This window comes from Leptonychotes weddellii, chromosome 5, assembly GCF_054177405.1.
Source record: "Leptonychotes weddellii isolate Sample4059 chromosome 5, ASM5417740v2, whole genome shotgun sequence".
In the NCBI taxonomy this organism is placed as follows: Eukaryota; Metazoa; Chordata; class Mammalia; order Carnivora; family Phocidae; genus Leptonychotes; species Leptonychotes weddellii.
This window is the reverse complement of record NC_138373.1, coordinates 3,315,636-3,338,878: the sequence shown is the minus strand read 5'-3', so window position 1 is coordinate 3,338,878 and position 23,243 is coordinate 3,315,636. Positions and strand designations below refer to the sequence as shown.

The 23,243-nt window shown below is 59.3% G+C and overlaps 1 protein-coding gene across 1 annotated transcript in view; it reads right to left on the bottom strand.

Annotated features, from left to right (window-relative positions):
- Positions 1-32: 32 nt before the first annotated feature.
- FOXK1 (forkhead box K1) overlaps positions 33-23,243 on the bottom strand; it is a 66,552-nt gene continuing 43,341 nt past the window's right edge. Inside the window, exons 2-9 of the mRNA XM_081819042.1 lie at positions 21,999-22,184; positions 11,855-12,011; positions 11,155-11,301; positions 10,330-10,523; positions 7,900-8,066; positions 7,526-7,810; positions 6,459-6,683; positions 33-5,880 (exon numbers count right to left, since the gene is read on the bottom strand). Coding sequence (XP_081675168.1) covers positions 5,615-5,880; positions 6,459-6,683; positions 7,526-7,810; positions 7,900-8,066; positions 10,330-10,523; positions 11,155-11,301; positions 11,855-12,011; positions 21,999-22,184 — 1,627 coding nt within the window. The 3' untranslated portion in view covers positions 33-5,614. The remainder of the gene's footprint in view (positions 5,881-6,458; positions 6,684-7,525; positions 7,811-7,899; positions 8,067-10,329; positions 10,524-11,154; positions 11,302-11,854; positions 12,012-21,998; positions 22,185-23,243) is intronic.

Sequence of the window (23,243 nt, the reverse complement as noted above, 5' to 3'; positions counted from 1 at the left end):
GCCACTCCCAAGGACCACACGGAGCCCCGGGCTCATTTCTGTAACATATAATTTTATTTCCGGTTATAGAAACAAATGCTAAGAGGATAAACCGAACTTCCCCATCCACATACAACAATTTAATAGATAAAAGGACAGTTAAAATAAACGAAAAACAAAAAGTAGAAATTTTTAAACTTTGTTATAGCTTTAAAACATTAACGTCTGATACAATTAGAAATCACATTCAGATCTCAAACTTTTAAAAAAAAGTATGGCTCCTTATTAAAAAAATACTGTATTCCATTTGAAATGAAAACGCAGGCGGGCCCAGCTGCTGTGGGCCTCTCGTCTTTCTGAGGACGGGACTGCTGGCTCCCTGCCACCTGTGGGGCGTCTGGGCCCCCCTGGGCTTCCCGTGGACCGACGTGCACACAGGTGGTGGAAACTGGCAGCACGGTGGGGCCTCCGATCCCATGAGCTAGTTTCCACTGTCTGGGGTCCCACTGCTTTTAAAGCACTGATTATCACGTGTACTGCAGAAAATACTTTAGACAGCCGCTGTAAGAAAACACTCTCACATGCGCGCACACGCACACCCCTAACACCCGCCCCCCAAATTATCTTTACAGGAGAATTGCCAGCAGGTAAGGAAAAAAAAAAAATCTCAGCTCGCGTGGGCCGAGCTGCAGGGCATGGGCTGAACTCGGCGGATCCAGGCGAGAGTCGGGGTCACACTTTTGTCTCTTTCCTCCCCGACCCCCATCCTGAAATACAAACCGAGCCCTGTAAATAAGAATACAGGGTATCCAGAAAGCCTTCCGGAAAGGAAGCTGGGAGGGAAGCAGGGAAGGGCCAAACTTTAAATGTTTGATTTTAAATCCCATTTCTTATGGATTAAAAAAAAAAAAAAAGAAAAAGATGGGGGTCAGTTAACACAGAAACTTAGAGGCTAAGAGCTTAAGAGACCACAAGGCCAGGTGAACATCCTTCACACCCATTGACTTTGTGTGGGAAAACCCACCTCGGAGGCGCAGACCTCGTTCCAGCCCAGCCCGCTCGCTCGGCATTGAGGGGCCAGGTCACCACGCACCTCGTGACTCTGGGAGACAGCTCAGAAGGGCAAGCCCCCTTACTGCGGCTAGGAACCTCCCTCCCGGGCACTTTTACTGTTTCTGACATGGAGTAAACCATTGATAAATAGTGGGATGAATCAAAAGAACAAGATTCCCGAATGCAGGAGGAGCCAGGATTCTTCCAATTGTATTTGACTCTTAAAATAACAGGGTTGGAGCAAAGAAGAGAGAGCCCCCCGGAGACTCTCTGGCCGGCCTGGGACGCCAGTGGGAAACTAGAACCCGCAGGAAGTAGGCTGCGGACACGGCTCTTACACAGCAGGCCCCGTGCAGCAGGCCCGCGGCTGCCCCCCACCCCTGCCTGGATCCCTGCTTCTCCCAAGTGCACCCCAATGACAAGCAGGTGCCAGGACTGGACGAAGTGCTTTGTGGGGTTTCTCCCTAGAGACAGATGCTCCGCTCACTCTTGGCTGAAACGGTGAGGGCCAAAACCAGCAGTCAGGATAACGGAGACACAAGATCCCCAAGTCTCACTAATTCCAAGAAGATTTTCACTTTAGTCCCGTGTAAAAATGCAGGGCAAACGGCAGCGCCTGATGGTGGGCGGAGCTTCCGTGGAACTTCTGGTCCTGGGTGACATGCAGGAGGGCCCCCTGTCACTAACGGCGGGGCTCTGGCGTCCCAGGGACAAGGCTGTGTCTCAGGGCAGAAGCAGGTGGTCCAGATGGGTCAGACCCATCACTCTGGGTCTCCACGGAGACCTGTTCTCAGGGAAGCGAGAGCACGGACCCAGTGATACGCGAGGCCTTGAGCCAGTCCTCTGCCAGTCCCAGCGAGGAGCAGAAGAGGGACCAGGGGGTCCCCACTGAACCCTTTGGGGTCAGGCTGCCTGAGGCAAAGTGGGGATCCCCGCCCTCCAGCCGTGGCAACACCCCCACCCTGAACTCGTTCCCTCTCAGCTCGAGAATCACGGAATACTCATGTTATCAACCCAGAAAACCCTCCTCATCTTCTCTACTTGGCTTGGTTCTTAAACAAAGAAAAAAAAAAACAGCAACCCTCAAACACGAGCCCGCGGGAGAGTGAAGCTGACAGGCGTGGCCGGGGGCACACAGACCCCATAACCCCAGGGCTGGCCTCGTGCCACTCTGCACGGTGGACCCAGCAATGGGTCCTGCCGTCCCCGGAGCGTGGGGCAGGACTACGGGCTGTTCCGGCACCTGCTGAACCTCACTGAGGGATGCAGGCCATGTAACCTTCAAGAATTTACAGAGGAGACGGAAAGGGGACGGTCTGTCTGATTCCCCACGGCACTGCACTGGCCCGTCTGAGGCCAGCACGCGGTACTTGGGAGGGCCTCAGCATGGAAGAAGGATGCAGACAGCTCAGGAGGTCCACCCTAGGGCGCAGGAGCCATGCCTCCGTGGCTTTGTGTGTCCCACACGGCTCCATGCTCTGGGCCCTGTGACACCACCGTGACCTCTGGGTACAACCCTCCTCCTTCCAACACGATACCAGACTATACCTGGTGCGAAACGCACACTACTGAAAATAGTTACTTGTGTGACTTCCTTCCTGTGCGGAGAGGGTGTTTTCCGGTCTCTGGTGCTGGTAAACGTGGCGACCGGTCAAGCAGGACACTGAGAAGAGGAACCTGGTACCACCGGGTGCAGAGGGCCTGCGTGCCCTGGGTCACGGCGCAGGAGGAGGTGGGCCCGTCCCAAAGCCGCACACCTTTGGCCTGGCTGCCCTCTCCACACACACTCGAGCCCCTGGGAGATCAAAGAGAAGGTCCTCGGACCCCTGAGGCCTTGGTGACCCCAGCACCATGCCAGAATTGACCTATTTCCACTTCTGCTGATCTTGGCTGGGGTTGGCCCGCCCTCTACAACCCACGCTTGCGGTGGGTCACAGGCAGGCCAGATTCAGAGGGCTGCAGTCCTCGGGTCACGTCTGGCCTGGTGCCCTTGCTTCCCAGCTGGTGGAGACCATCCCTTGGTCGGCTCTGAGAGCACAGACCGCTGTGCTGTAAGGTGCGTCTCCTTGAGGTGCGGGCTGCCCTGGGCCTTCGGCTACCGTCCCAGGACGTGTGCCGGCAGGGGCCAGGCCTGCTGTCTGGTCAGATGACCAGAAACCCATCCAGAAGCTCACTGTCTGTGAACCCCGAGGGGCCGTTCCCCCAAGGCCCAGCCTGAGCTGACCCCACAGGGTCTCCTTCTCGGTCCCAGCAGGAGCGGAAAAGGCGCGAGCTGTCCACGTGAGAGAATACCACCACCGACATTCTGACCCCTCTGCGCTCCCTCCTCGTGGAACCACTGCCTGAATAGAGTGCGATCATCACCAAAAAGGAGCAGAAACCAAAACGTCTCAAAAGCTGGGAGAGCAAAGGGTCAGGGCCAGACTGACCCGATGAGGCAAAGGCTTGACGCGTGTCCGTGGGCGACCGTCCCGTGTTCTCTGTGGATGGTGCCAGCAAACCCGGGCAACCCCCCTCACAAGGACCCTGTAAACGATGACCACAGCGGGGGAGAAGCAGTAGGTGAGCCGGAGGCAGGCCCTGGGGTCAGACCCTCAAAGGTGAGGCCCGCGGCAAGGAGGCGAACTGCCCATGTGCGTCGTGCCACGGCCTCCGCCTGACCCGCGTGCCCTCTCACGCACACCAGACTCTGCAAAAGACAAAGTTCATAAAGCAACAGAAAATGTCGATGCGGAACAGAGCGCGACTTCTCATCACCGAGGACGGCACACCCGGCCAATTCCATCCCGACATCACTGAAGGCAACAGGTGTGGATTTCACAAAAGAGCTTTTTTCCCACTTAAAGGCTGGTGCCGTAGAAAACGACTGGTCCGGGGCTTGAGGGACGCCAGGACAGGCGTCACCCCGGGCCAGGCAGGAGGATGCTCTGCGCGTGGCCCCGGCAACGGGCAGATGTGGCAGCGAGACAGCTCGTCACACCCACCCTGGCCACCGACGAGCCCTGCCGTCGGACACGGCATGCTCGGCACACAAGCCAATCTCGCCCGAACGGCCTCGAGACTGTGTTCCCCGGTTTCCCTCTCGTTCTGAGCCAGTACCTGACGTGGCCCGCGAGGCCTCCTTCTCTTGGCGGCTTTCCAGGGGCCGCACGCCCTCTCGGGGCGGGAGGGGCAGGCAGCTTTGCTGAGGGGAGACTGATGCTGAGGGCAGGCTACTTCCAGGAGGAAAAACTGTCCCCGCTGGACTTCTGTGCGGGGCCTGGGGCTGCTGTGCCGGGTGGGGTCCAGTGCCGAGGCGGCCAGCCCAGTTGAACGTCACTTTTCACAGACGCGCTTAACATTTCCTGAGAACGTTCTCCACGGGGAGCTGGAGAACTATAATCTGGATCCCGAACTGGGCTATAAATGTGGCAGCGCGGGCTCACCTCCTGTCCGGGGACAGCTCCAGGCAGCAGGGGCGTCTGCAAGGGCAGGGGTTCCTCCCAGGGGAGCTGGTGCCACTCGTCGGCTCGAGGGCAAGACCGACGGAGTCTGCAAGAGCTGAGCGCAGGGGCGGTGCGGCCACCGCTCGTGGCCCCCGAGTGGCAGACGCAGGAGACGGCGGGACGCACAGCAGGAGGTACGTGTCGGCGGGAAAGCGAGTGTGACTCGGTGACGGTGGTGGGAGAGGCCCACGCCAGCGCTGTGCGTCCCACGGCATCCAGGCGCTGGGGCCTCAGGCCCACAGGGGACGCAGGGCTCACGGATTCCTGGCTTCAGAGCCTCTGGACGAGGGCCGCCGGCTCCTCACCCAGACAACTCTCTGCCCCCAAAGCCAATCCAGGCGCCGTCGATCTTTCTTGAAGTTAGCAGACAGAGCGGCAGCGGCGACTCCTCACGGGATTAATGCCTGTCCGCAGCCCAGACCCACAGCCACTGTCCACAGCTGCGGACCTCACAAACACAAGCTTCCTTCTGCGTGTACCTCAGATTTAAGATTAAGCCTCAATTCGTTTCAACAAGACAAGAAGTATTTGGGGTCCAAAGCCAAACCAGAGCCCCCTCTCCCCGATTAATGCCAAGACTTTCTAGGTCACTATTTTAGGGCGAAAAGCCCACAACAGTCTGAGCTTTGACAGGTCCTGCCTCTCTCCGGCCTCCTCCCGCTCGGCCGACGGGCCTTATGCCCGCCGGCCCCTCCCGTGCAGGCCTCTGTCCGTCCTCGGGGCCGAAGGCTGCTCTGGAAGCCTCGCCTCTGCACGTGGCCGGGTCGGCCCGTGATCCAGCCCTCGACCGCAGGCCTGGGAGAGAAGACGGTGTGAGGGAGAGGAAAATAAAAACAAGCATTCCCGAATCGTACAATCAGCTGTCTGAACTTGTTTATGTGTTTTGTTTTAAACCACAGCAGGGGCAGGAGACAGAACAAGGAGGACGAGCGTGTCCGGGTGCAGGCGGGTGGAGGCCGCCCTGTCCGCTCGGCACGTGCGCAGGTCAGCATGGAGCCTCCGCGTCACGGTCCACAGGCGGCAGGAGGCCGGCGGTCAGGGCCCGGCTCCAGAGTCCCTTTTGGCGAGCATCCCACTCGGCCGACACGCAGGTGACTTCACTCCCCGGTTCCGGGTCCCTGCGGGCCGGCGGCCGCGATCACGCCGGCCTGCGCCGTCACAGTCCCACTGGGCTCCTCCACGCGTGACCTTTTGACCTCGGGCTCCCCGGTGGAAGAGGCAGAGGTGGCGGCGGTGGCCGGGGTCGCTGGGGTGGCGGCCGCTGCTGCCGGCTCCTCGGGCCCCACCTCGCACACCCGTGTGACCACCACCGGCGTGGACGAACTAGCCTGGGCCGCCAGGAGCTGCAGGGGGCTCGTGAGGGCTAGGAGTGGAGGAGAAAGAGATCTGCGTCGGGATCGGGTGAGGACCAGCGTGGAGGTGCTCTGAGCACGCGCGCTCACTGCGCGAGGCCAGGTGGGCCACAGCGGACCCTGGCTCCCAGCATGCCCGGCCCCTGGGTGCCCGCCCCCCGTGTACCGGGACCTCCTCTGCTGCAGCCGTTCACACCCTGCAGACAGCCAGGGCTCCCGCCCTCACCTCTAGCAGGTGCTTGACACGGGCCGCCTGCCCTGAACCACCCCACGCACACTGAACACCCCCGCCACCCTCCCGGCAGCCGCACCCCTGCTCCGTGCGCGCCCACCTCCCTGCCCACCTCCAACTGCTTCCCTTCCTCCCTTTCCTCCGACCTCTCGTCTGACCCAGCGGGGCACGAGCGCTGTGAGGTGGCCATCTCCCTCCGCGGCGGGGCTCGGGCCTCGGCCTGACCCCACTGCCCGCGGGGCGCAGATGCTCAATAAGCCGGCCGCAGCGAGGGGACCAGCGGGTTGAGTGGACACACCATGGGCACCACGGGCGGAACGGCGGGGCTGAGCTGAGCAGGTGCGGACAGGGCCTCACCGTAAGTGCTGCCGGCTAAACTGTTCGTGGGGACCGCGTGCTTCCCGTTCTGAGTGACGGCCCGGACGGGGAGGTGGTGCTGCCCGAGGGTCACCGGTGTGGCTGGCTGCAGGATGGTGACCGTGTGTCCGGGGACACCCGGGGCCATCTGGCTGGCCACGGTCTGGATGACGCGGCTGGCAGTGGGAATGGTGGCGAACGCGATGGTGGGCTTCTCTTCCAGGCCTGCAGGGGGAAGGCGTGTCAGAGCCCCGGCCGCCTGTCGGGGCGGCCCGCCCTCTTTGCGCTCAGCAGGAAGTCTGTTTACGGGGGGAACGGACCGCGGTTTTGAAGCATCGACTATTCTCAAAAGAAACCATCCCACCAATGAAACATTCCAAACAAGAAAAAAACGATTACTAGGGTTTTAGAAAAACATCTGAGTACCTTGAACTTTAACCAACCCAAACGTAGTCGGAGAAAGAACACATTATTTGGAATGAAAAGATTGGCACTTGGAGCCATGGTCTTCTTTCTCCAAAATGCTTCGTCATCGTGACGCTATGAATGGGCTGCCGGGGCCAGCAGGTGGAGGCCTGTGAGCCCAGGAGACCGTGTGCGGCTCAAGGGCTCCCGCCGGGGCTCCCGCCCTATTGGCTGCATTTTCAGTATCGACCCCATGACCCCTTGGGCCCGAGACGCCCAACGTAGGAATCTGCGGCGACTTTTTATTTTACGTGACTTTTAAGGACTCCCGGCTGGAGGTTCCAGAGCAACCACCCTCCAGACCACAACTTCAAGCCCGTGACGCAGGGCTGTCACCTTGGGGGCCGTGCACCTGGAGGCGCCACCACCCAAGGAGGGCACGCCTTGGAGGACGACTGGTGAGGATTTAAAAGGACATGCACCCCCCAAAAATGCAAGTAGCAGGGAGGAAAGGCGGCAGCCTGAGACCATCGGCCCCCAGGGACGGCCTGTGGCCCCAGCACGTGGGCGCTGCCGCCCCGTGGCCCAGGCTGCCGGGCTCCGTCCCGGAGACCAAGGACGGCCGTACCCATCCCAGCCCGGTGAGCGCACGACCGCGTTACCTCTGGCCTCGCCGCCCAGGTCCAGCACGGCTGTGCCCGCCGCCTCGTGGGCGCCCCCTGCCGAGGCCTGGCTGGCAAGGATGTACCCGTTGGCGGAGCTGGCGGAGGTGGTGACCACCCTGAGCATGGTGACGGGGGGAGCCTGCTGCACCACGTGGATCGCGTGGCCCGAGGGCGGCTGTGCCGTCACTAGAGATGCTGGCATGTAGGCGACGGGCTTGGCCACCAGGCTGGGCGGCCGGGGAGGCACGGCCATGATCACCGGCTGGGCGCTGACCGGAGAGCCTGCACGAGAAGGAGCGCGACCTCTAAGGCCCGCGGGCACGCGAGGCTCCGCTCTGCCACGCCAGGAGGAGGGACAAGAGCATTCTTACCAGGTGCGCTTTGGGAATAGCGATACTCTGGAACAGAAGCTAGCTTTGACCCAAAGTCAGGGTCGTGTGGAATGGGTGAGCCCTCTCGAGACAGGCACTCTGGGGTCTGCAGGCCACTAGAACGAGGGGACATTAGCCCAGGGTGAGTGGGTGAAGCTGGAGCACTCCTGCGGAAGGAACAAGAGAAGGACCATGGTGGTGAGTACACAAGGTCAAACGAAAGTGGTGTTTCGCAAAACACAAACATGCCAACATCCACGCCACACGGCACCTCATCAGCCTTTCCTGGTGCTTCTCTGTCCTCGTGAGGTGTTTCCACCACTAACATAACATTCCCGCGGTGGCAACGAGCTACCCGATAGGACGCTGCGTTATCTTCCCAGAGCACTTACTTCCTGAAGGGGACCAGCCGGTCCTCCACGAAAGCGTTAAAGACATAGGCTTTGGTGGGATGGGCGCGAATTTCCCACCAGGACAGGCCCACGGCCGAAGGAGCACATCGGCTTTGGGCACCCGGCTATTCGGCTTGCACGGCTAATAGTCCGGGGAAGGCTGCTCCCTCCGTCACCGTTCGCCTAGGTTCTAAAACAGAGCACTGTGGTCCAGCTCGTGCCCTGCTGAGGCTGGCCGGGGGCTGGCTGCGCAGCGTGGGGACGCATGGTCCCGCGAACAGAATCCCAGGGTCAACGCAAACTCTCCAAGGCAGGATGCTGGGGCTGCCTGGGGGCAGCAGTCTTCGCTCTGCGTTTATCATCAGCCACAGTAAACGCCGTCTGCCTCTCCAGACACGGGGGTGCTGTGGGCGCCCTGGTCTCCTCGGGCACAGACCTGGCACCCTCCCCCGCCCCCTGCCCTCAAGTCCTCCTGCTTCTCCCACCTCTCAGCTGGCTCGTCTGCCTCCCACCCAGGCCTGGAGCCCGTCTGCTCACACCCAGGTCCCTCCCAGCCCCTGAGCCTATGACAGCCTTCCTTCTGACCTCAGGAGCCCAAATTCCTGGCAGACCCTCTTTAACTCTGCACCAAATCTACCCTGCCTCCTACCTGCCTCCCACCCAACACAAACACACCCACTGCCTCCCTCCTAAAAAAATCCAGGTTCTGCAGCCATGAGAGTCCCTCCCTCTCCTTAAGACACAGCTCACACAGCTTCCTCCTGGGCCCAAGAATTTCCTGCCTGCCACTATGCAGATTCACGAGATTGTGTCCCTCACTCCCAGAGTGACCGTGAAGACAGGCCCACCTTGTCGTCCTCCAGAGACACCCCTTATCAGGGCTCCCTGGGCAGCGCTGGGCGCACAGAGCCAGCCCCAGAACTGCTCCCCTAGCCGGCCGACAGGCTGATCTAACAAGTGCAATGTCGTGGCGGTCACTGTTACGGGTGGGACTGTGTCCCCAGAAGTCACCCGTGCCTCACAAGGGGACCTTGGAGTCGGTAGGATGGTCCCTAACCCAGTGACCGATGTCCTCAAAGGGGCAATCGAGACACCGACATGCTCGGGGAGAATGGCAGGGGAGATGAAGGCAGAGGTCAGGGAGCTGCCTGCACGAGCCCAGGGGCGCCCGAGAGGCCTGGGGCAGACGCCCTCACGCCTCGGAGGCGCACACCCCGCCGCCACCGTGACCTCTGGCCGCACCAGCGTGAGAGAGGCGCGGCCGGCCGCCAGGCCTGTAGGCCCCCACTGCAGCCCTAGCAAACTCAGCTACTCTAGCAACATTTCTCTCCAAGCCCTGTTCAAGCAGTGTGGTGTTCTGGAAACTCTGAGCTCAGCTGAAACGTTCTGAATTCCTACCTTACCAGCACGACCGTCACCTCTGTTCCAACTTCTACTTTGGCTATGGCACCGAGAACCACCGCAGACCCTGTACCAGACATTTCTGGATGTCTGAGCAGCCTTTCACGGAATCACATTTGCTACACGACGAGGTGGAAAGCACCAGGTGCCAACGGAGAGCATCTGCCCTCTCTTGCCCCATGCTTTGCCTGGACTGGTGGCCTTGGGAAGACCTCTGGGCCTGTCCACGTGCAGCTCGGCCCGATGGACCAGGCTGGCCGCGCGCACACGGAGCGGGAGGGGCCCCGACCAGAGGGCAGACGGCGGCCACATCCCGACGTCGGCTTCATTAATGACAGCGTGCTTGAGCTCGACCAGACCTGCTCGGTCGGTCCCCCTGCCAGCTTCCACAGAACCCTGCAAGCCCCTTCCACTCCTCTCTGGTTTTAGGGTCTGTTCCCACCACCGCCTGTGTCTCGGCTTCTGAGAACAGACACGTCCGAGGCGCAGCCAGTGGTCCGCCTACTAACTTTACTGTCCTGACATCGTCTCGCTCAAAAACACAAAGGTGACACGTTTACAGTGCCAAAGACACTCCCGTGAATGCGGACGTGTGGGGGAGCCAGGATGCTGACCGAGGAGCAGAGCAGGGGCTTACCTGGACGACAGAGGCCCGAACGGGGTGCGGAAACAGGAGACGCCCCTCTGCCTCCGTTTTCGGAATGCCTGTTCCACGAGCTTCGCTTCTGAGGCAGGGTCTATTCGCCAAAAAGACCCCTTCCCAGGCTCCTCCTGGGAACGAGGGACTTTAATAAAGTAACGGTTCAAAGAGAGGTTGTGTCGGATTGAATTCTGTGGGCAAGAAGAGATACTCGTCAGTTAGCAAGTCAGAAAACAAACTGCATCTGAACGTTAACAGACATGAGACCAGAGGTGATGGGACAGCCCAGCGTTTGCGCTGGCAAGGGCGCTCCAGGGGGTGTCAAGGTCACTGGATTCTACCAGGAAGTACAAAGGCACAGTGGTGGCTTTTCCTAACAAAATCCAGCACAGCGTTCCTTGTAGAAAAAGTGAAACAGAAAGACAAGCCACGGCCTAGGAGTATGTGGGTCAGAACTCGTACTAAGTCAACTGGCCAGAGGGAAAGAGCAACCATGGGGAGAACGTCCCAGAACAAGCGTGACACGAGGTCTGATGGTCCTGGTACACGTGCATGGTCCATTTCCGACACAGCGCAGGATCGGAAGGCACGGTAAGTGTGAAAACGCTGCAAGGTGTAGGAACTAACCCTCCCTTCTCTGGACGTCGGAGGGGGAGAAGGCTATTTGGACACCCTGGGGCCAGTCGCTGAGTTCAGATGCGCCACAGGCCATCAGCGGAGACATCCCTGGACCACTCTGTCCCACAGAAAATGACCTGCCCGTTGACTCTCTTGTTCCGCCACAGTGGGCTGGGCACCCGGCTTCCCGGGCTCGGGCCTCACCTGCCAGCCTTTCTCAGCCGTCCGGTAGTAAGGGTGATGCTTGGTGATGTGGGCGTAGATCCCGCTTAGTGTTAGCTGCCTGTCCGGTGCGGACGAGATGGCCTGCACGATCAGCTGAGCGTACGAGTACGGCGGCTTCGACTCATCCTGAGGACAAAGGCAGCGCGCCGTTAGCCCCGGCAGGCTTTGCAAGCCCCACCAGCCGTGTACCCCGCTCCTGCAGAGGGCCCCAGCGATCAGGACAGAGGGCAGCGGCGTGCCCACCGAACTCAGTCCCAGGGACCGCCACCCGTCTCGCCAATGTGCGTGCACTCAACGAGGGATAGCCATTCCGGCCCCAGGTTTTCATCATAATTTAGTTCTGAAATTTCTCACTTCCTCTGCAAATTGACTTAAAGACAGGTATCAGAGGAGCGTGAACTAAGATACGAAAGCTGTAAGGAAAAACCCTGAAACCGTCCTGTCCCCCACGCATGGGACGAGGACAGACCACGGAGGAGGTGCAGAGCGGGAAAGGGCAGTGTCCCCGGGGCCTAAGGGAGACGTCAGTGAAGGAGCAAAGTGCGCTCTCCGGCGGAGGGCCGCCGTCCGGCCCCCGAGCGCGGCCCCTCGTCACGCCAGCACCCGCAAGCCCGCCGCGCCCACCGGAGCAACCCTGTGTGTGCCCATGCTCTGCCACGTGCGCCGTGAGGCCTGGCACCTTAGGGCTGTCGCCCCCGGACGTGTCTGTCTGCTGCTCCGAGGCGGCCTTCGCGGCAAACTCTGCGGCCAGCTGCAGGTCCGAGGTCACGTTCTGAACGAAGCGGTAGCCGGATGACCCGGCCCCACGTGGACTGGCCGGGCAGGAGTTGGGAACACTGCGGAGAGAAACGACACGTCCTGAGTTCATGACCCTGAAAAGGAGAACCTGACGTCACAGGATGTCAGGACCTCGCTGGGCGATGCTGGGCGATGCAGGGTCACAGGGAAATCCGACCCCTTTCCTCCGTGTGTTGTCATGACGCCACATCTCGCCACCGATCAAGGACGGACCGAGTGCAACCAGAGAACAGCTGGCGTCCACGTGTGGCCGGTGTGATGTGTGGTATCTAGCAGCGGTTTCTGCTCGCGGTGGGAGCTGTGGGTCCTGAGAACCCAGTGGGCCCCGCTCCCCACCGCACACAGCCTGGGCCCGAAGGGCACCACCCGCAAGGCAGGCGGGGCTGAGCGTGCTCACTGTCCACACGAGGGCGCCGTGGGCCAAGGCTGGGAAGACAGGCCCTGAGAGAGGGCTCGAGGACCTCTGGGACGGGCCCTCGGCTTCGGCCTCTGCGGCCCACACCGGCTGTCTCTCTCCGGGGCTGCCTTGCCAATCGGAGGTGGGAAACTGCGGCCAAATATACAGGCCGGACACACCCATGCCTCAAGCGGGTCCTGAGCACACACTGGCCGGTGCCGGGGTGCAGGGTCCCTGGCCCGCTTCCTGCTGGAGCTCACTTGGCCCAGCTCAGCGGCGAAAGGCGTGGTACAGCGCCTGCTATTAACAAGATGGACTTTGGTCATCAAACGACAATGAAATTCTGATTCTGAAAACTAATTCTATTACAAAATATTCAGAGGAAACCAATGCAAACACTAGAGGTAACAAGCCCAGTAAAAGGTGCCCCTGCTGGGAGCTGACCGGAGGCGCGATGGCCAGCCTCACGCGGACCACAGGCGCCCCTCCCCCCACCGACCCCGGCCCGCGGAGCAGGGACAAGGCCACTTCGCCCTGCCTCCCTAAAGTCACAGAGGACCCAGGCCTCTGCCCTCAGGAGAGCTCCCCAAGGCCAGCACCCCACCAGGAACCATCCAGAAGGCCCCAGGTTTCCGAACACGCCCCACGTGCTCTTGCATCCTCCCCTCTGTCCCTCTATGGAGCCACCCGGGTGCCCGGGATCTCGAGGGCTCCGCTGAATTCCCCAGATATGGCAGAGACAGGAGTGAACAGAGCCTGTGATCAACAATATAAACAGGTTTGGTAAAGGCAGGAAACAGTAATAAAAACAGCTTTTTCTTAACTTCATTTGGAACCAAATATACAAAACCCAAGCTTATAACATTAGGGCGGGACTGGCAGAACATTCACACACTCAGAAACAGGCTTCTCACATGCAGCCATTTGGGAACCAAACGCCACCAACACGCGGCCTGAAGCTGTGATTCAAAGGTCACGCGGCCCCAAAGTGAGGAGCGTGTCCCGAAGATTCTCTGCACTGTGTTCTGCCTGACGGTGCTGAAGCGCAGGACGCCCTGGTGCATCGCGGCCCTGTCAGCCCGCTCGGTTCCCACACACCCAACACCCGCTGCGCGTCACACCACAAGGGACGAGAACCGTCACTCCCGGAGACAGAGTCACACCCGACCAGGGGGCAGGTGGCTTCCTGACCTTGCCTGACACTGACCAGGCCCCCTTACCAGTGGCAAGGACACACGCGACCTCTGGGCTTAGACACACGGGGCCGTTCTGCCTGCCACAGGTCACTATTCTGCAGAAGAGTGCAGAAAATTTACCTCTAACTCTCAGAGGCAAAACCCAGAGAAAACGCTGCCATTCACCAAAGAATGATTTCCAACGGGAATAATCCACCGGGGAGCGCGCGCAGGGGCCACTGGGTGGCTCATGCCGGCAAGCGCTTGCGGGGAAGCTCGGTGGGGATGGAGCGCAGCTGGTCACCGGCCGGGACCCCAGAGCTGCCCAGCAGGCCCACCCAGGAGAACGTGTGTTTGTGCGCACAGCCTTTCTGGCCTCGGAGCAGCGAGCTTCCCCATGAGCCCCACTCTGCTGTCCCTGCAGGCCGGTCTGTGCTGGGAGGGCTGTTCCTGGCACCCGGCCGCCCCGATGTCGCACCGCCATCTGAAGAGAAGGACGAAAGGAGATGCCACGTGAGCTCAGTCCAAGATGGGCCTCAGGGGCAGGTGTGAGATGGGGGTCCGGGGACCCTGGGGCTCAGCAAGGCTCCCACCCTGGGGAAACCCACCAAGACACTCAGCGTCCCATAGCAGAGCTGTACCCTACCCGACTGAAAATCTCCCTCACTGCTTGCAAAAGCTGGAAAAAAAACTTTTTGGCTTTTGGAGTAGACGCCACGCCCAACGTGGGGCTTGAACTCACGACCCCGAGGTTAAGAGCTGCACACTCTCCTGACTGAACCAGCCAGGCTTAGGCAAAGAACTGCTCCCTTTGTGTCCCCCCATCCCCCCCGCCCAGGTGTGTGGGAAGCCTGCATCTGGGCACACAGGGAAGCAGCAGGGGCCCCGAGGAGCCGCCCCCTACAGACATCGCACTAAATAAATGCCTGTTCTTCCTGATTCAAGATTCTAGGTGGAAATGCAGTGGAATGTGCACTTTAGACCATCCGTCGCTAATCGCCCCTTTTGTGGGAATACAGCTAAGTCACATTTCTGTTTCAGGAGAGAGAAGCTTACGGTCTGGGGGGCGGCGGTCAAAGGCTGTCGCAGCGGGGCAAACCCAAGCTGGCTCTGTGACCGCCCAGGCCCAGGACGGGACCTCTGCGACCATGCAAATCATGCCTGGCGATGACTCTGCGTCCTATGTTTACAGATACTGGAAAAGAATGAACAGCCTGGTGGGAAAAGGTATCTTCAGGTCTCACTATGACAGTAAGAATTCACACTGAGAAAAACCAATGGGACAGAAGGCTGGCCAACCACGTCCGTCCCTGGAGCCCGCAGTGAGCATTTTCCGTGGCACCCATTGCCACCCCTCCAGGATGCCCCCAAGCTCTGCCAGGCCCCCACCCCGACTCAGATGCCTGCCCAGCCTGGTCTGCCCTGGGGCTGTATGCATTTTCCTCCCATGCCAGCCTCCTGGGATTCGGACCGCACGGCCCTGAGATCAGAGTGGGCACCTGGGAGCACCCAGGTGTGGCGGTGGGGGGAGGGAGGGAGCCGGAAGAAGAGGCCGGGCTGAAGTCTGTAAGGCATGGTCAGGTCCTCTCCCCTCCCTGGACCGCCCCGGGCTCTCATCTAGAGAACCCGGACCCTGCGCCCCAAGCAGTGGGCCCAGGAAGGTTCTGGGAGTGTCTACGCTCTACCGCCCCACCCAGCCCCCAGGAGGGGCCACTTGGAACCCCTCCCTGGGCCCCGGCCCCACACCACCACCTCAGAGATCATCCAGATGGTTTTCTGGAAGCTCAGTCTTTTTGGAGTGGAGTGTTACTGAGATTGTAATTAGATTATTAATTTTCAGTCAAAAAGACAGAATTAGCTCCTCAATGGGATGGCAGCTGAGCCAAAAGGCTTTTCAGGCAGAAGATCATACTTCTGATGAATACATAGAGGTAAGTGGTAATTCTGTTTTTCATTCATGCCTTTTGAACTCCTCTGAAAACTAGGATCTTTTTATTCTACAAAATAAGTGCTTCGATTAAAGTATCATTTCTTACTGAAACACCATTTCAGTGAATTTACAGCCTTGCCTCCTAATCTCCCCAGCTTTGCTGAGGGCACTGCCCTCACAGATGGGGGGGGGTGTGAAACAGCAAAACGGAGCGTGGCCTTGACCCCAGAAGGGCAGAGACCGCGTTGATTAGCTGGTGAGAAGGCCGCTAAGGCACTTATGGAGGACGGGGAAACGTTCTTCGAATTTTAAAAAGAGGAGAAAGAGAAGTTCAGTGAAGGGTGGGAGGACAGCCCCCCCCAGAGCCCCCCCCAGAGCCCACGGAAAGCGGCGAGGGGTAAGAGCATGAGGGGAGGCTCCCTGGAAACAGTAAGGTCAGCTCCTAGCGCTGCAGACGTGCTGGTGGAGGTGGGGATGCAGGGACACTGCGTGCTCAGAGAACAAACGTCCGGTCCAAGAGCCGGGGGGGGGGGCACCACACTCTCTAATGGCAACACTCAAAGCTAGAAAGTGATTTTAAGTTATGAGGGAAAATGTGTCCCCCCGAGAATTCTCCACTAGTGAAACCTTTCATCTAGTGTGAACGGAGAAAAACAATGATTTTCAGGCCTGGAAGATTTCTTGTGATTTTCGTTCACCTGTCCTGTACCCATTTCCAGGAAGCAACTGGAGAATGTTCCCCAATAAAACCGAGGAGCAGATCGGGGAAAGGGAAAGACTGGGCAGAGGGAGATCCTGGACTGCCCCGGGGTCCAATTGCAGGGTCAGAGGTGCCCCAGGCTGGGTCCAGGCCAAGGGAGACCGGGCTCCCAAGGAAGGCCTTCCCAGCAGGTCCGCGCGACAGATGTTCGCGGGGGCGGCGGGGGGATGTGCGGGTCGGGTCACAGGGACAGGGGACCGAACCAAACGCAGTGAACAGGCCCTCGGTCCCTCCCCTGCCCGGGGCAGGAGTGGCCAGAGCACGAGTGAGAAACCGTGGGTGCTGCAGGAAGCACGGGCCCAACGGTCCTGAGGTCCCGGGGTGGGGAGGGAAGACAAAACCCCGACTCCCCACCGGGGACGTCACTACGAGGAACACCGAGAAGCCGAGAGGCGTGCAGCGGGCCATGCCGAGGTGAGCCAACACCAGCGTAGCCCGGAGGCGGCCGGGGACCGTCCCCGCGGTGCCCCCTCGGGGCGCGTTTAGGTTCTTCTACCACGTGCACGGATCCCTTTGATAAAAACCACCTGTTTAAGTTTCAGCGGCGTGCCCGAGGCTGGCGCCACCGCCGTGGCACGGAGCATGGACCTGCGGGCGGCATCCGGTCTCCGGGCGTCGGTGTCCCATCTGGGAACGGGCCACAGCACCGCCCGGCAGGTGCCGGCAGACGCCCGGCGTGAGCCCATAATGGCTCCTAGCCTCATTACTGCCCTAAAACCCCGGGGCTCGCGACTCTCAAAGAGCATATTTTCAACAAAATAACCAAATCTGAGAATTGCGTTGCCTCCGTGTAAGATGTGCAGACGTTTGGAAGGGCCGCCCCTGAGGGCAGGACACTGGACACGGCCCGTGGATCCCCTAGTGGGAAGCTCGGGAAGCCAATTCCAGCCCCTGCAGAGCGGTGACTCGGAAAGGCGCCCAAGACCCAGTGGGAAAGGAGAAAGAGACCGCGGGAGGACACTGGACTCTACGGGGCCTTCCTGCAGAGGAGGGACCCACAGCAGCCCCCATGAGAGAAGCCGTCGGGAACGTGTAGAGGAGACGCACCCCATGACCTGTCCTGGGAGCAGCAGGGTGGGGGAGCTTCCTTTCCCGAAATGTTTGAGTTCTGTATAATGCATACACAGTATTTCTGTAATCTAGGAAAAAAAAAATAAGAGAGCAGGGAAAGAAAATCCATAGAGGCCAGTTTCTGAGACCGTTCTTAAGGAATGCTTAAGATAAATGCAATGCTGTGAAATCCTGGGAAGCTATTTCAAAAGCCTAACTCGTTTCTGAAACGCACTCTGCCCTGTGCCCAGCAGTCAGCAAACTGGCCCGAGCTGCTCCTCAGCCCGGACCTCACCAGGCACACACACCCCGAGGGGCGGCCTGCCCGGTGCAGACCTTGGGGGAATGCCCCCCTCAGCCCCTGCCCTCCAGGTTCTTCCTGCTTCCCAGAGTGTGAGGCCTGGGAAGGGCCCTCCGTTGCCGGGTCATGTGCCCACGCGGGCACAGCAATGCACACAGGCCGGGCGTCGCCCAGAAGGCACAGCCAAGAACACACGAAGCAGGAACCAAGGGGCCCCCGTGAGATGTGCCCAAGAACAGGGAAAGGGCCGCCCCAGTGAAGATAAGAACTTTCTCTCAACATTTTAGAGCCAAAATACATCCTGGCACGGATTTCGGCAGAAGGGAAAATACAAAGAAGGTGGAGGGCCCACCTTTCTGTGTGGATGAACCGATTTTTATTTCTCGGAGCTTTCAGCAGGGAAAGGGACTGGGTGGGGGTGTGAAGTCCACAGGAGAGGTGTTGGAAAGGAAAGTGGCCCCAGGTGAGCCACAGACGATGGGGCTCCTGGACCAACGGATCAGCGGGCGAGGGCCCCTGCTGGCATTACGGGAAGCATCTGGAGGCCGGGCTGGGAGCTGTGACGCAGGAAACGTCACCCCAAGGAAGGGCCCCAGTCGGCTGGAAAAACGGAAGCACTTCTCCCGGACGGACCGGACCGGAGGGGAGGGCAGCCGAGCTCCAACCACCGATGGGGGGGAAATGCGCCTGGGGACCACAGTCAAGGGCGGTTTCAGTTTGAAGTCAGCGGCTTACACTTTGCCAGATTTCACAACACAAATTACTCTGGTTTTTGAGCTCTACCTTGAAAAAAATCAAGGCGAGGAAAGGCTTCTTAAAGAAACAGCTTGTGAAGTCTGGCTCTTGGGAAAGACCAGCTCTCCTCCTTCTGTGCTGCCTGCCTCCTTCCTCTGGCTTCATTTCGGTTCTGTCCCTAAAACTCCTAGCTCCAAGAGCTCTTTATAGATTGGTCTCTCATTCTGTAAAACCCAGAAAATGGTGAACTGATTTCTCCTTCCTAAAAACACCACTTCTTTGCAAAACAAACAAAAAAAAAGTCAATAAAATGCTGCTCAAGACAGCAGAATTTATTTCAAAGAGCATTCATTCATTTTCTGGGTGGAGTACATCAACGCAAAAAAAAAAAAACAAAACACAAACAAACGCCCAAAAACAAAACACAAACCCAACCACAGACGAGCCACACCCCCTGGCTGGCAGGGGAAGCAGAAAAAGGCCAAACAGAAAGGCAGGCAGGCGGGGTCGGAGTGCGGGGCGGGGCTGTTTATTCTCGAGAATGTTCCTCCCGGGACCGCTGCTCGGAAAACCCTGGAGGCGACAGGGGCTCAGGCCAGGGTGCTGGAGAAACCGGGTCTGGGCAGGAAAGCGACCCAGACCAAGGCCCCCAGGTGGCCCGGGTGAGCTGGCCAATGGCGAGAGCGGGAAGCAGGCACACCAAACTAGGAGAAGAGGCGCGCTCCCCCCCGCTGTGTCGTCAGAGGGACGGACGACAGCTGTGCAGGCCAGGCAGGCCGGCTGGGCGCAGGGTGCCAGGCCCTCCCCCCACCCCCCCGCCCTGCGGAGCCAAGCCCTCAGCCCTGCTCCCCTCCTCGGTCGTTGTGGGGGTGGGGAGGTCGGGGGGCGTCCCAGGGCGGAGAGGAGGGGTGGCGGGTGTTTGTAAACACGAGGCTCCACCCCTGCAACAGCCCAGAAGTTGAACAGGATCTTGGCAAGCGAAACCACAAGGGCCTCTGAGGTTTCTAAATTGGATTCCACTGCACTAAGATAAGCGGATGTAAACAGAAGTCCCTCTCTGATACTTCAAGGCCAAAAAGGGAGAGGGCCAGTCCCACAGTGGCTACTTTCTCCCCACATCTTCCGCCAGACCAAAAAGGGAGAGAGGGCCAGTCCCACAGTGGCTTTCTCCCCACATCTTCCGCCAGATGAAAAGGAGAAGCGGGAGGGGGGAGGGGGGAGGCGGGACACAGCGCCCCCACCCACCCAGGCCCGGGGACTGGCCCCTCACACGCACCCGAGCTCAGCACAGCTCCAGCCGCACCTGCCGAGCTCCTACCTGCGCTCGGTCCACACCTCCCCGAACTGCTTCCAGCTCCGGCCTCCCGTCCAACACAAAAGCAACGTCAGGACGCAGAGCCTGGCTTGAATATCTTAACCGGCTGGCTACTGTTTTGATTTGAAATATTCCTGGGAAATATATTTATTTTCTGAAGCCCTCCAGGTACAGACCAATACATTTTTCTTTCTTAGTGTCTATCTGGCTGGATCATAACCCGATTATTAACGATGCCACACTGACGGCCCGCCCGGGGTTTGCTGGGTGCCGAGGGCCCTCCACGGCCACCCCCACGCCGCCCAGGACCGGCCCCCAGCGGCCAGCGGCATGGGCGTGGGACACCGCTGGTCCGTGTGCCCGCGGCTGGTTTAGGCTGCTCCGGGTGAAGGTGTCAGGACAGGCAGGTCTTGTATCAGCTTCACTGAGATAAGTCCCCCATTTAGAGTACAACTGAGGGGTTTCTGGGGTACTCACAGAGTCAGCAACCATCACCACTGAGTCCCAAGCGTTTCCACTGTCACCCCAGAAACAAAGGCCGTACAGCTGGTGGGCACGCCTTCCGACCCCCAGCCCCCACAGCTGCCCGCCTGCTGCCTTCCCCGAGACCCCCTGTTCCAGGCGTTTCCTATCAAGGGCATCGTACCGGGGTGCGGTCCTTCGCGTTCGGCTGCCTTCACTCTGCATCCCGTTTCCACGGGGCAGCCACGCTCTGCCAGGTGTCAGCACTTCATCCCTTTTTATGGCCACGTAACATTCCACCGTGAACAGTCCACATCTGACCTAGCCGCTCACCAGCTGACAGACACCGAGTCGCTCCTGCTTCGTGGCTATTAGGAATAGTGATGCCCTGAGCCCTCGTGCATGAGTTCTTGCCTGGACCTCCCGCTCCGGTGAGCTGCTGGGTCGCGGGCGGCCCGTGAGCCGTGTGAGGAAGAGGCAGAGCGTCGTCCACAGGGCCCACCTCATCTCCCCTCGTGTGACTATTTATCCGTGGATAAATTACAGATAAGTACGTGCAGGAACATTTTCACAGCGTGAGCATAAAGCTCGTACCCTAGATTAAGGTCCAGCTGGCCGTCTGAAATAACAATGAGATCACACGCTCAATCTGGAGCTTTAGAGTAGAGCCCTTCTAGAAACCTGAAGGGAGCGGAAGGAGCACCTGAGACGCCGCACGCACTGCGCTGAGCACAGCACCAAACACACGCACGGCTTTCAGAGAGCTGCCGCTCCTCCCCGTCTCCCAGAGCCGGGACATCTGCGTTCTGGCCTTACAACAAAGAAAACAAGGCCCAGCGAGGCCCCTGGCTCTCCCACTAACTGGCTACACGGCCAGAACCAGAACTGGGGGCCAGCCTTGAGTTCTAGGCCACGCCATGATCAACGCTGTGCCTACCACTCTCTCCGTGAGAGAGAGACACGCCTCCTCCCTGGTTCTGCAGGACGCGGGCTCCAAGCCAGCTCAAAGCAAACTGTTCCCAACGTGTCCGCAACACGTCCCAGCAGGAAAACAGCAGTGAGGCATGACTGTCACAGACCGAGTGACACACGGTCCTGGAACACCAGAGCGTGCCTGCTTGGCGAGGGAAGGCACGGCGTCTGACCAGAAGGCTGTGGGGACAGCAAAGCTCCCGCCCGAGAAGCATCGGTTTTCCAAGTGTGGCTCAGAGGCACCCCTGAGGACTGACCCCTGCAGGAGGTATGTGGGGGCAAAACCAGACTCAGACACGACCTGCTTTTTTTTCCAGATCTGACACTTGCACTGATGACGCACCAGCCACGGGGGAAGCTGCCAGTGCCGTGGCCCGAGCCGTGGCACCAGCAGAGGGAGAGGGCGGGACACGGAGTCGAGAGCCAGCTAGTCCCTCTCTACGGGGATCTCCCCGAAACCTTCCCCTAAGGTTTCTCTGTACACCACACCAAGGATGGGAACGTTTGAGAACTCTCTCTCCTTCAGACTCTAGATCAAGTCCTAAAATTTCATAAAGTTTAGAAAAACAAAGTTCAAATCCTGGCATGCACAGATTACTTTAAAATATTGTCAATGCCTTTAAAGCAATCATACCTGTGCTTCTTTTAAAGAAAGCCCCTAAGACACAGAACTGCAAACTGGGAAAGTGATTAACGCTGTAGGGACTCTTCACTCTATGAGAGAATTCTCCAGAGATGTTCTTTAAGTTGTCAGGTCCCTTGATGCACTTAAAATAGTTTCAAAATCTTCATCCCCCTGCAATTTTCCAGAGACCTACTGAGTCACCTGTGTCCTCATCCTGCTTCTCACACAGACGGCCAGAGCAGGGGGGACCCTGCTACTGTGGTTGGGGGGGGGCGTGTGGCCAGGCCGGAGTCGGCCACTCACCTGATGGTGCCGGTTGGGGACGGGACGGGGCTGACCAAGCTGCGGAGATCCGGCTCCGGAATGTGAATCTTCAGAGGGGAGATCTGCGGGTAGAGGGGCCGGAGGGGAGACGCCGGGGCCTCTTCCTGACGGTACAGCGATGTGAACTGGATCTTTATGGCCGTGCTGGGGAATCGAAAAGTGCACCTGCAACAAGAGGGAGAGCTCACGTTAGTGTGGGAAAGACGGGGACAAGGCTGCGAGATGGCAGTGGAACGTCCTGGTTCACCATGACGGTGGGGTTCGCCTCACGTTACAGAACCCTGGCATCACTCTGCGATTCACAGAGAGAACCAAAAATCTGATCTGGGACACTTGCTGACACCGATACGGGTTTTCCTTTTCCCCACACATGTGAAGACAGAGGTATGAACCCACGCGGGTCCCCAGCAGAGGCTCAGACACAGGACGGCTGCAGGGGTACCCGAGCGGGGTTCACTAGCTCGCAGACAACGCTCGTCGGGAGGCTGAGATACCATGGTCACCGCTCAGCAGCGAGCGTACAGACAGCTGCGCTGCGAGAAGCCATCGAGCGGGACCACCAGGCCGGCGGGCGCCTCGCAGAGTGACGGCAGCGCGACTGGCCGCAGTCAGCTCCAGGCCTCGGTTTCTCTGCCGGCAGGTGACCACATGCAAACAAACCCGGCCTCACACACCCGAGTCACACCCTGCGCGTGGGTGCACCACATGAAACCAAGGTCGCCCACCTCTAAGAAACGTCTATGCACAAAATCTGGACGTTATGTATCCAGCACACCTCATTTCTAGACCACAAGTCATCAACAAGTTGCCAACTGCAACTTTAGTTACAAACAAAAATGCAAACCCAAATGAAAGCAGGGACAGGGACAGTCTCACCCGCAGCAACTGCTTAGAAAAGGCCCTTTTTTAAAACAAGGGAGTGTCGGGGCGCCTGGGTGGCTCAGTTGATTAAGCGTCTGCCTTCGGCTCAGGCCGTGATCCCGGGGTCCTGGGATCGGGCTCCGCATCGGACTCCCTGCTCAGCGGGAAGCCTGCTTCTCCCTCTCCCACTCCCCCTGCTTCTGTTCCCTCTCTCGCTGTGTCTTTCTCTGTCAAATAAATAAATAAAATTAAAAAAAAAAAAAAAAGAGGGTGCCTGGGTGGCTCAGTCGTTAAGCATCTGCGTTCGGCTCAGGTCATGATCCCAGGATCCTGGGATCGAGTCCCACATTGGACTCCCTGCTC